The 13626-nt window shown below is 37.6% G+C and overlaps 1 protein-coding gene across 1 annotated transcript; it reads right to left on the bottom strand.

The window, feature by feature from the left end:
* Positions 1 to 1149: 1149 nt before the first annotated feature.
* LOC132824545 (cytochrome c oxidase subunit 6A1, mitochondrial-like) lies at positions 1150 to 8830 on the bottom strand. The gene is made up of 3 exons (XM_060839179.1): positions 8746 to 8830; positions 4459 to 4592; positions 1150 to 1230 (listed from the first exon to the last, which is right to left on the bottom strand). The coding sequence occupies exons 1-3, from the start codon at positions 8828 to 8830 to the stop codon at positions 1150 to 1152; spliced, it is 300 nt and encodes a 99-aa protein (XP_060695162.1).
* Between the last annotated feature and the right edge of the window lie 4796 nt (positions 8831 to 13626).

Raw genomic sequence — 13626 nt, 5'->3', positions numbered from 1 at the left:
GCTAAATTTAAATCTTACCAGGATCACCATTCCCTAAATTTTCACATCATTTAATCCACCTCATTCCCCAGAAACATAACTGTTAATGTCTCCTTCCTCACTGGAGTGAAATCATGTTCTTTAAAACTTCTCTGTTCATGCTTTTCTTCCTCTCTTGTCCTACTGTACACTGGAATAATAAGTCTTTCATTATCTGTATTCCATCGCATGAGCAGCTCTAATTTCCTCATGTGTAGTAAAAACTTTTCTGTGGAAGAATACATTGTACAGCAAAATTCTTGCAGCAAATCTCATGTTCTTTTGATGATTTTCTCTTTATTTTTGTATGAAAAGTATCAAGTGAGTTTACAAGATGGATTAATTTTCTGTTGTATATCAGTGTCCTTATAAATTGTGATACACCCTAATATTAACTGTAAAATGTATGGTTCATATAATCCCAATTGAAAGATTACTATTCTTTAAACACATATGTCTTTGACATTCAAGTGGTCCTAATATTATACCAAAGTTACAGTCACACAGTTAAATTACACTTTCAATTATGAAGTTGAGTAGGTTTAATACACATGCAGGAGGTGGTTATGACACTTTTTCTTTACATCTGTCTGTGCAAATTGGGTTCAGGTCTGTTGCTATTAACCCTTCATGTGGTATAAGACTTTTCTTGTATATTAAATACCTGCTGCAAAGTTATGGTTGCTGATTTACTTATCTCAATAAACATTTTAGGTCATTATTGTGCAAGAAATATGTGGCACAATGTCACTGTTCAATACCCAAACATGGTGCAAGGTAATTTGTTATGTTGCTTCCTGTGTAACTGCTTCAACCTTATGTTCACATTATTTGGATAGATTGAACTCATAAATCAAAGTAACTGTAGGGTTATGGGTTTTTTCTCTATTCCACCCTATTCTTGAATGTTACACAACCAATTGCAAGCTGACTAATCTTAAACTGAAGTTTTGTTTTCGTGTTCAAAGAAGTGCTTTTCTCAAGAATTAAATGGCTCAGTATTGTGTTTAATTGTCATCCAAGGTCTTTTATTGTTTTTTCAGTATAACATAAAAATTATAACAGTAAATATGAATTATGCACCATAATGATGAATCCATTGTGAGGCTATAATTCCCACTAATTAATGTATTATTTCTCATAGCCAGTGGGTAATGGGTTCATGTGTGAGTTGTGGAATAAGGTATGATTTCCATCTCCCCAAGGAAAAGGCTGTAGAAGAGAAACAAAATTGTATTTAAATTGCAGTACCATAGCAAAATAATCCAAAATGATTGCATTCTTTATATATCAGTGTGTTGCAAGGATCTTGTGTGAAATAGATATGGCATAATCTATGAGTAAAGGACCAGCACACAAAACTATTTTCCTTAATTTACACAAACCAGTTATAAATGCATCATATTGATTGGGGACTTAGATTTTGTTTTTAAATAACCTGTTCAGATCTGTTAAGAAATACCTCTGAAGCAGGTGGGATTTGAATTGTCTTCTCTGCAATTTCCACTCTCACTTCCTTTTGGTATTCTTGGATGCATGTTTCTCAGTCCTGATGCCTTACCAATTTTATGTTTATGTTTAGAGGCAAGAAGCATGGTTGAGTTGTTAAATGAAGACATTGCATCTGTCAAGCCCATGGTAAATGAGGAGGAAACGATCACTAGACCAGTTAAATTAATAAGCTGTAAGCAAGTAAAATTAATAAGACACCACGACTGCACAAGATGCATCCAAGACCACTGAAGAAAAGAGTTGAAATTGAAGAGGCATTGGCAATTATCTTTCAAATGGTTTTCTGGATTTGAGTTAGTGCCAAAGGACTGGAGAATTGTAATCATGTCCTTTTTTAAAAAAAAAATATAGTCAAGGTGGCTGGCAATTATAATCTAGTATTTTAGCCTGAGTGGTGGGGGATCTTCTAGAAACAATGACAGAATCCCTACAGTGTGAAAGCAGGCCATTCAGCCCATCGAATCAACACTGACCCTCTGCAGAGTATCCCACCCAGACCAATCCCCCTACCCTATACCTGTAACCCTCCATTTCCAATGGCTAATCCACCTACCCTGCACATCTTTGGGTTGTGGAAGAAAACCAGAGCAGCAAGAGGAAACCCACACAGAGAATGTGCCAACTTTACACAGCCAGTCACCAGAAGCTGGAATCAAACTTGGGTTCCTGGCACTGTGAGGCAGCAGTGCTAGCCACTGAGCCACTGTATTGCCTCATTTGGGATAAAATGAATAATCATATGGAAAAATGTGGATTGATTCAGATGAGTCAGCATGGATCTGTGAAAGGAAAATCTTGTCTAACTTATTTTTTGGAAAGGTAAGAGAAAGGTTAATGAGGGGGTCATGAACTTCTTAAAGTCATTCAACATTGCACCACATAACACTCTTGCAAAGGAAGATACAAGTTATGGAATAAAACGCAGATGTTGGGGGATAGGAAACAGACTATTTCCAAAGAAATCATACCAGATTTGAAATATTTCTCTTTCCACAGATGCCGACAAGACGTGCAGAGTTTCTCCAACATTCTCTGTTTTGTTATACATTAATGGTTAATAGATATTTATCAGATTGGAAGATTGTTCTGCAGGGGTTGATATTGTAATCCTTGTTTTTCCTGATATAGGTAAATGATCTGGATCTTGGTTTACAGGTGACAATTTCAAAGTTTGACATCCACGACCAACTAGACGACCTTCAATATTCATTCCATTCACGAGTGATATAGAGAGGCAGCAGTGTATCCATATTTAAGACACACTACAGTAATTGAGAGAAGCTCCTCTGAAAGCTTCCAAATCTATAACCTCGATTTGAAGGACAAAGGCACCATCTGCATGGTCCGCTGCAAACCACATCATCCTGACTTGGAACTTTATCTCTGGTCTTTCACAAAATCCTGGAATTTCCTACCTCACAGTACTGACAGTGTCCTTGCATTCTAGGGACAGTAGGGTTCAAAAGGAGGTAGCTCACCGCCATCTTCTCCAGGGCAGTTAGGGACAGGAAATAAATGTCTAGTCAGCAATACCAACTCACACAAATGAATAAAAATAATTAAATTTGTGAGATCAAAGGGCCCTCTATGCCAGAACACTGAGCATCGCTGTGTCCTAGCTCTGCATAGGAATTAAGTAAGAAATTGTGATAATTATAGAGTCATAGAGATGTACAGCATGGAAACAGACCCTTCGGTCCAACCTGTCCATGCCGACCAGATATCCCAACCCAATCTAGTCCACCTGCCAGCACCCGGTCCATATCCCTCCAAACCCTTCCTATTCATACACCCATCCAAATGGCTCTTAAATGTTGCAATTGTACTAGCCTCCACCACATCCTCTGGCAGCTTATTCCATACACGTACCACCCTCTGCGTGAAAACGTTGCCCTTTAGGTCTCTTTTATATCGTTCCCCCTCACCCTAAACCTATGCCCTCTAGTTCTGGACTCCCCGATCCCAGGGAAAAGACTTTGTCTATTTATCCTATCCATGCCCCTCATAATTTTGTAAACCTCTATTAGGTCAGCCTTCAGCCTCCGATGCTCCAAATTCAGGCCACAGTTTTCACTTTGCCCTTGAAATGAAGATATTGAGGATTGAAAATGATACGTTTTTGAGGGGGGAAACATAAACCTCAATTACAAGTCAATCAGTTTAAGATTGGTGACAAATTTTAGAAACCATGACATGGAATAATATTAACAGTTGCTTGTGCAAAAGTTATGTACGGATACAAGAGAGCCAACACCAATCTGTTCAGGAGAATTGTGTTTAATTATCTTTAAACAGGTTTGTGATTCAGTAACAGAAGGTGGAGTAAGGCAGAATAGTGATATTTTTGTACACTGACTTTTAAAAGTTGTTCCATAAAGTATTAGATTTTAGATTTGTTGACAAAATTGGGATTCAAGCAAATACAGAGTTGGTTATTGGATTAAAAAAAATTACGTTGAGGAAAGCCTGTTTTTAGGATGGAGGGATGTATACCTTTGAATTCTCCAATGTTCACTGCTGTTTAATGTACATCAATGACTCTGACTTGGGAAAAGAAAGTGCAGAGTAAAATTTCAAAATTTACAGATGACATAAAATACTGAAGACAGTAATATGCTTTTAAAGAAAATAGACGTGCTGTTGGAATGCATGGAAATACAAAAGATGAAATGGGGATGGGGAGGCATTCTGTTGAATAGTCAAAAGTTATATTTCTACTGTTGAAAATTATGAAAGTTCACAGTGTGGTACTTGAAACTTCATGACTAAATTTTTAATGTTTTTAAAATTTTTTAAATGTTTGTCAATGCAAGAATTCAAAGCTCGATATACATTTATTATTTGTGAAGACAAAATTGGTTTATCATTAAGTTATTGTTTTAGTATTTACTAGAATATCTCTTATAAGTCATTTACTTAATCTTGTACCTTGTTGCGGATGCGGAGATGTTCATAAGGCACAAATTCAGGACGTCCATGACCTGGCTTCAGAAAAGCATTCAGCATGAGGACAGCAACTGCTGGTAAAGCGACTATAAAAGTCATTAACTTCCATGTACGAGCTAAAGAACAGAAAAATCAGATGTAGATTAAATAGAATCCATGTGTAGCATTAGCAATATACAATAATGACCATATAGCAAAATGTATTTAGTATTTACTGCTGCATGGGATGAATCAAATAAAACAAAGACATATTCACTACAGACCAGTGTAGTTGGCAACCTGCTTTTAAACTTATTTTTTAACCAAGCTATATTCAACTTAATCATCAATTTTACAACAGACTTTTTAATCGCCAAAAATCTGAAAGTAGTTATGCTCAACTGAATTTGCTAATATTTAAATATAGCTTAGATTTCCATCATTCTAAGCGATACAAACATCTAATATGCTTCATGTTTGGATCTCTGCACAAATGCAGTTGGTATGGCATCATGTAACTTTAATACACAGTCACTGCAGGATTGAGTGAGAATGGGTTCCTAATATTATCTGATAAGCATTGAGTTGAACAGAAAGTTACTAACATTGGAACTGACATGTCCAACAGAAGTGTTCATCATAAAATCAGTCACAAACAGTTTTGTTTTTTTTTAAAGAAGCATAAGCGAAACTTTTAAAAGCCAGTGAGTATTTGCTATTAACGATTATACATATACAGATTGTTCTGCTATAATGCACATTTCGTTAACACAAATTTGCTATAACACAATTGATGATTGGGGCCACTATTTCTAAAGCGCAAAGTTTTAAAGTATGCATTGGTTATAACATGATCTAAGCCCTATTAGCTTAAATGGTGCTGCTATTGCATGATTTTCCTATAACACAGGATTGCAAGAGAATGGAACTACCACCATGCTATAAAACAACTGACTATACGTCATATGAAACAAACTTCAGTTGGACATGTCAGTTCCAATGTTACTAACTTTCTGCTCAACTCAAACCTGTGAACCTCACTATCTTTAGCCAAATGCATTCTGTGGTATATTTCAAACACTACAAAAAGTGAAGTAAAATCTTCCTTATCACAAACAAGAAATCCATTAATATGTATAACATTTTAAAATTCTTACACTGATTGATATGTCATTAAAACCTAGTATATCAACATATTTTCAGAAAATTCCAATACTAAAGTTAGCTCAGCTGAAGCTTGGTTTGGACTTGATACTTTGACACAGACCTGTAATCTGGAAAAGTTCTATCAGATTGGAAAATATCAAACTTAACTCATTCACTGAAGAAATCAGATAGTCAGAAAGTTGGAAAATACAGTCAGTTAGACTGACATCTGTCATAGACAAAATGCTAAAATTTATAATTGAGGAGGTTATAACAGCACATTTAGAAAATCTTAATGCAATCAGTCAACATGATTTTCTGAAAGGGAAATTTTGTTTGACAAATTCTTTGATGAAGTAGCAAGCAGTGGAGATAAAAGGAACCAATGCATGTACTCTATTTAGACTTCCAAAAGGCTTTCGACAAAGTGCTGCATCAAAGGTTAATATGCAAAATACGGGCTCATGGTGTGGAAATTGCATATAAACATGTATAGAAATCTGGTTGGCTAATAGTAAGCAGAAGTTGAGCAAAAATGGATCATTTTCAGGTTGGTAGGGGTGACAAGTGGGATGCCACATGCCTCACCTATTTACAATCAATATAAATGACTCATTATCAATAGCTTTAACTGGAAAAATTTCATACTTCTACCACATTCAACATATAAGTGTTTTCTAACTTCAATGTTAAGAGGTCTGAGATTTTGGTGAAAATTTGTAGCTTAGGTTGTAAGTTTGCTCGCTAAGCTGGTGGATTTGCTCTCAGATGTTTTGTCACCATGCTAGGTAACATCATCAGTGAGCCTCCGGTCAAGCAAACACACGCACGACAATTCCTAGAGGCCTGGCATTCAAACTGGAAGTCCATAAACAAACATATAGATTTGGACCCCATTTACTAACCTCTCAGAAACAGAACCAGAAACGATACCAGCTACCACAACAAACTGAGATAGATAAATAGCAAGCAGGATGGAACATCAACGCTTCATTGGATGCTCACTGATGATGGTGACAAAATGTTTGAGAACAAATTCACCATCTCAGTGAGCAAACTTACAACCTGATTGAAAGGTCTGGTTCTAATTTTCCATCAATGTCCTCTCTTTGATATCTAGAAGACTTCAACTAAAATTATTCCTTTAATCTTCTCAATTTTGGGGAATTCTAGTTTGTGCAATCTCTCTTATAATTTAAATCCCATCAGATTTATTCCAATACATTTACATTGCACTCCCAAGTCAATATATTCATCCTAGAGTGTACCTCCTAGAACTGAATGCAGTAGTCTGAGGATAGCTGCAGAATAATTTCAAACACCTTGTATTCCCATCTTCTATAAACACCACTGTTGCACTGGCTATTTTTTTTTAATCATTTCATACCTCTACGACATTTTAATGGTCTTTGTCCAGAGACCAAAAGCCAAATCCTTCCAAAGAAGACAGCCTCACAAGTGCCTACATTGAAACCTATTTACCATCATTTCCCCCTTTTATTTAATCTGTGGGGGGAAAACTTCCAATTTCTATATTGTACTCTGTAGTATTGTTTTACTTGTTAGAATATTTTGCTTAAAATAGTAGACTGCCATCTAAGTACTTTCTTAGTTGCAGCCTCAACTTTAGATAGCATTATTAACCAGATACTAGCTAAAATCTAACTGCAGTACATCATCAACTGATAATAAATAGTGACCTTGCTACATAACAGCATATAATAACACAGAACTTCACTAATTTTCATGGTTATTTTATTAACCCACTCATGCAGAAATAATAAAGCAAGCTTTCTTCCAATACATGATAGCTGTTTTTGCAAAACAAATTTCATATCAAGATCTGCCCTCTATTGACTAGGCATTACCAACAACTAACACAACACTTTTAATATAATGAAATGTGCACAAAAGCACATGAAATGAAGTAAGACAAGTCACAAATGGACATATTAGATGAGGTGCTTGGTCAAAGAAGCAGATTTTAAAATATTTTTAAGACTAGAAGAAGGGAATAAAACATATCAAATCTTGGGGATTACAAAAGAGAAAAGGAGACAAAACTACAGTAGAAGATAAATTGAATGATATTAGGTGCAGAGGAAAGGTGTAAACATGAAAAGAAATGGAAGAAAATGTTGCAAGCATTTTTTTAAAGAAATCATAGGATATGGACTTCGCTGTCTTGGCCAGCATTTATTGCCCATTTCTAGTTGCTCTTGATAAGGTGGCGGTAAGATGCTTTATTGAATCTCTACAGTCCGTTTCGTGTGCTACACCCATAGGGCCGTTAGTGTTGCAGGACTTTGCTTAACTGACAGCGATGGAACAGCAATATATTTCCAAATCATCATCTTGACGAGCTTGGAGCGAAACTACAGGTGCTGGTGTCTCCTTGCCTGCTGCCCATAATCTTCTAGATTGTAGTGGTTGTGGATTTGGAGTTGATTAAATTGAGGAACATCAAACTCCTTAAAGCAAAAAAAAATTTAATGATATTCGTTGAGATATAAATATTGGTCAGGATGAATTTTTATTTGAATTGAGCCTGAACTCAACCTTTTGACTCGAAGTAATATCATTGGAAGGATAGAGAGCGCTTTATATTATAGTACATTTATATTATAGTACAAGCGAGAAATCTTAGGAATTCAATCTGAAAAAAACAAAAGCAAAATTTTGCTAGATGCTAGTTACAATCTCGTCATCTATCCCCACTCATTGAACACCCTTGCTGCACCTCTTGCATGTGTGATCTTTCCTCTTGACAGTGTTCAGAGCTTGCAAATTTTAGGCGTACGTGATTGGTGGGATTGAAATAATTTTCATTAGGATCAATCAAATACAGCTCTGAAGCACATAAAGGAAGTTTGAAGTCATAATTTCCTAATCTCGGGTGTCACCGCAACACTTTTCTCATTCAATCAGTATGTCTCTGCTTCTACCCCAGCCACCATTTGTTTCATTGGCGTCTTGGCGCCGTCACTGGAGCACGAGCTGCTACCGCTAACGGTTGCTTTTTCAAATACTTTTACACCTCTCTGACCCAGTGTCAGCTCTTCATATTTCATATCAACGAACCAGAACATTTCAGCTTTAATGTGGTGATTACTGATCACATATTACTGCGGGGTTTTGTTTTACTTGTTGTTGCTTGTCCATGTGCTTGGCTGGCTGTCGCCAAACCTCTGCTGATCTTCACTGCACTCGCACCTAACCTTTGCGCCATTTTCAACTTGAGTGAACTTCCACACTCTTCACAATGCCACGAGCTGCACCATCGACAACGTCACAAACAACGTCATTTGGAGCGTGCAACAAAATGGGGCAGTCGGCTTGTGAGGAATGGTCTCTGGAGTTAGAGAAATGACAATTGAAAGGATGATAGAGGTGAGTTGGAGGAAAATAAGAAACGCCGCATCGAGAAGAATGCCATGAGATAGCGGAGGCGACAAGACAGAAGTTTGGCTAGAGCCAGTCAGTTAAAACTTCCATTTATATCGCACTTTTTACGGCTGCAGCACGTCACAAACCACTCCAGCCAATTGTCCTTTTAAAATGTCCACTTTGATGTGATGTAAGAAACATGGAGGCCAACTTTGCACAGAGCACACGTTCACAAACAGCAACGTGATAATATCGTGAAGGGTGAACATTGGCTTGGACTTTGTAGAGTTGGTTGTGTTGTTCTTCAAAATACTGTACTGGGATCCCTGCAGTCTTGAACCTAGAATCTTGTGATCTACAGACAAGTGTTACAAACGGAGCCATTATTTACAGCAAAAGCATGGTCGATTCTCTTGCTCCTCGAATGCTGCCTGACCTGTTTTTCCAGCACCACACACTGGACTCTGATCTCCAGTATCTGCAGTCCTCACTTTCACCTAGCAAAAGCATGGAACATGTGTAGTTAAAAGAGGAGAGGACAAAGTGGAAGATGGAGACAGTTATTGGAGAACGGAATGAATGGAATACTGTGTAGTCAATATGAAACAGGAAGATACTTTAAAATTCTTAGTCTTGCCCCAGAGTTGATGGTTACCTTTAAGATGCATTGCCACGTCCTGAACTATTCAGTGTGTTATGTAAGTTGTCAATTTGATCTCCTCATCATGAATAGAGGATACGTGGATGTAGATTGCTTTGTTAATTCCCAATGGCCCCAAATTACTGACCAGAGTTAGCAACTTAAAGTCAAAAAGATCATTTGATATTTTTAAACTCGTGTAAAAATTACAATCACCTTAAGATGATCCTGGACATGATCCTATATAATTGATCTAGTCAGAATATCTCTATTTTACTAGTTGAATTTGATACAGGATATTATAATAGTAGCATCTATTATAACATCCCTGTATATACACATTAATTTCTCTTTTACTATTTATAAATTACACATTTAAATACACCTAATCATGTTTTTTTGCAGAACTAAGAATCTTAAATGTTGGGAGCTTCTGAATTGTAGCCTATGTTGAAGAAATTCAGCCTAATGAATCAGAGACCACAAATGAGGATCGTGGTGAAATTGACAGGCAGTTTACTAAACAAGGCGATATCACGGAAGAGAAATTGGCCAGGCTGACACAGAATTGATTCTCTGCGCAGGTGGCCAGATTGCTCTTCCCAGAACTGAAGGTGCAGGCATGCTTTATAGGGTTACAACATAAACGTGATTATTGTAAAGCAGTTACAGTACAATTGTGAAAATTGTAAATTGATTAAAACAAGAATAAACTGAATGGAAATTAATCAAGCATCCAGCAGCAGCAATTCATTTGTACTTTACACAGGAGATTTTTGTTGGAGAAATTTGCCCAATAGGTTAGAGATCACAAAACATAGCTTGAAGCGAAATTACAAACAGTTTATTGCAAGAGATATTGCTAGAAAAAGAAATTGACTAGGCTGACACAGAACTGACTGTCTGTACAGGTAGATTAGATTTCTCTTCCCAGAGCTGAGGATGAGACCAGTTTTATAGTAATGTGCACAATGAGGCTGATTGAGAAACTATAATGTATCTGAAAAGGGAGTAATCTAATTACAAGGGTGCTAATTGTTAAACAGTTATAGGATGAAAGTCCTGCTCCTTCACACAATGCAACATCCTGACAGTGTCATTGGTTCCATTCCTCTTCACAGGTAGGTGTTAATGTGAGTGGTGAGAATGTCTTCTAGAAAATTCTTAATTGTATTTTCCATTCGTGTGAATATGTGTAAATGTTCCTTCTCCTGGCATCCGGGTCTGTCCATTGTGTTCCTCTTGCGAGCAAAATCTTTCGGGGTCTCTCGGTCTGCCTCTTTGTTCATGCGGTATCGGTTTCAATGGGAAATGAGCCTGCCCTTAGGGTATTGGGACTGCAGTACTAGTCAGGACTGGAAGCCTGAAACCAAAGAGAATATGCTGGAAAATCTCAGCAGTTCTGGCAGCATCTGTATGGAGAGAAAAGAGCTGATGTTTTGAGTCTAACTGACTCTTTGTCTGCTGAGATTTTCCAGCATTTTCTCTTTTGGGTTTCAGATTCCAGCATCCGCAGTAATTTGCTTCTATCCAGGGTTGGGAGCCGACTGTGGAGGTTATTTGGGAAGTGTATTCTCTGGTCAGGGAATAGCTTGGCCATGTCTGGTTTCTATGTTAGCTCATTTGGCCAAGACTGGGGACTTGTGGGTGTGTTCTGTGTGTGTTGGCAGGCTTGATTTCTGTGTTTCGCTGACCTGCTTCTGTGTTTTTTTTATGTGGTCGTGCCGTGGGTGGGCAGGCTAGCAGATTTTTCTCCCGCAACCTAAAACTAGCCAATTATTCTAATGAATAAGGTTTTCTAATCACATACCTATTAAACATAGAATGTTTACTTTTACTATTAGATTTTGTACTTAAAATAAGATTCATAAAATTACCCATCTTCTTAATAATCCGGTCCTTCAAAGCATGGAGACATAGCTATACATAGATTCTTATTTAAATAGCTTGTTTGGTTTGAATTTTGTAGGCCTGGAGTTGTAAGACAGCTTATTTATAGTATCATTAATTATTAAGAAACTGGATCACATGATCTACTAGTATTGGCAACTAGAAATATATAAGACACTAATGTCCATTGTGGGAAAAGATCTGCTAACCCACAATAGGCCCACAAAAGCAAAATTGGCCAAACTACCAAAAACACCAAAGGCTCACAAGCCAAATCAGATAGCCCACGCAGACAAGAGGATACACTTTAAGCTTAACAATGACAGAGCACCACAGATATCTCAAAGCCCCAAGGGCAGTTTCACATCCCAGCAATACCAAAGCCACACAAAGAGCAGGTCAGACAGCGAGGCACCAGCAAGGACATGATCCAGGAACAGGACAATGGAAGCACCTCACCACTTCAGAGGAGACATTAACACCTACCTGTGAAGAGGAATGGAACCAATGACTGTCAGGATGTTGCATTGTGTGAAGGAGCAGGACTTTCATCCTATAACTGTTTAACAATTAGCACCCTTGTAATTAGATTACTCCATTTTCAGATACATTATAGTTTCTCAATCAGCCTCATTGTGTGCATTACTATAAAACTGGTCTCATCCTCAGCTCTGGGAAGAGAAATCTAATCTATCTGTACAGACAGTCAGTTCTGTGTCAGCCTAGTCAATTTCTTTTTCTAGCAATATCTCTTGCGATAAACTGTTTGTAATTTCGCTTCAAGCTATGTTTTGTGATCTCTAACCTATTGGGCAAATTTCTCCGACAATAATGTTAAAAGATCTGTCCTGTTTCTTAGAAATGTTTGTATTTAAGCAAGCCTCAAGTAATTAGATCCATTAATTCCCTGAAAGCTGAAATTATCCTGACTATTATACTCTGAAACTATTCTAATAGATTCATCATTTTTTTCAAGGAGTGAATTGCTTGTCACTTGGCATTTGGCAACATATGGGAGAGGCATTTAGCACTAGAGTAGCATCCAGAAGCTTTGCAACACTGACATGGTGATGTGGGTACTGATTATTGGAGCATTGTGGGGAGGGTATGTGGGGTTTAACTGTTGTATAGAAGAAAACCTGGTGGAAGATTTGGGGCAGGGTTCAGATTTGGTAGCACTCAGGCAATTGTGATCAGCCAGCACTTTGGAGCTAATTATGTCATCACTAGATAGTTTGGTAAGTCTGCCAGAAAGGAAAGAAAATCTTTACCATGACATGTACTGTTATACAATGAATAGAACATTACACTTTAATGACGCACAATGCAATATTCAACTACTAAGAGTTGTGTTCAAGTTATTCCCTTGTTGCAGGTTGGATTGTTCAAGCTTTAAAGTTTGTCTGTAAAAATTGCTTTAGTATATCTAGAGTGCGTCAAGGACCTTGTAATGGACTGTCAGGGAAATTTGCCCAATAGGTTAGAGATCACAAAACATAGCTTGAAGTGAAATTGACAAACAGTTTATGCAAGCAATGTCACTGGAAGAGAAATTGACTAGGCTGACGCAGAACTGACAGTCAGTACAGGTAGATCAGATTTCTCTTGCCAGAGCTGAGGATGAGACCAGTTTTATAGTAATGTGCACAATGAGGCTGATTAAGAAATGGGAAACTACAATGTATCTGGAAATGGAGTAATCTAATTACGAGGATGCTAATTGGAAAACAGTTATCAGATGAATGTCCTGTTCTTTCACACAGTGCAACATCCTGACAGTATCGATGGTTCCATTCCTCTTCACAGGTAGGTATTAATGTCTCCTCTGAAGTGGTGAGGTGCTTCCATTGTCCTGTTCCTGGATCATGTCCTTGCTGGTGCCTCGCTGTCTGACCTGCTCTTTGGGTGGCATTGGTATTGCAGGGTTGTGAAACTGCCCTTGGATCTTTGAGATATCTGTGGAACTCAGTCATTGCTAACGGGCTTAAAATGCATCCTCTTGTCTGCATGGGCTGTCTGATTTGGCTTGTGAGCCTGCTTGGGAATTCTGAGTCTTTTAGGTACAGTTTGACCAATTTTGCTTTTGTGGGCCTATTGTGGGTTAGCAG

This window comes from Hemiscyllium ocellatum, chromosome 18 (genome assembly GCF_020745735.1).
Source record: "Hemiscyllium ocellatum isolate sHemOce1 chromosome 18, sHemOce1.pat.X.cur, whole genome shotgun sequence".
Classification (NCBI taxonomy): Eukaryota; Metazoa; Chordata; class Chondrichthyes; order Orectolobiformes; family Hemiscylliidae; genus Hemiscyllium; species Hemiscyllium ocellatum.
Note: the sequence above shows the minus strand (reverse complement) of the source record. Positions and strands in the feature narration are given on the sequence as shown.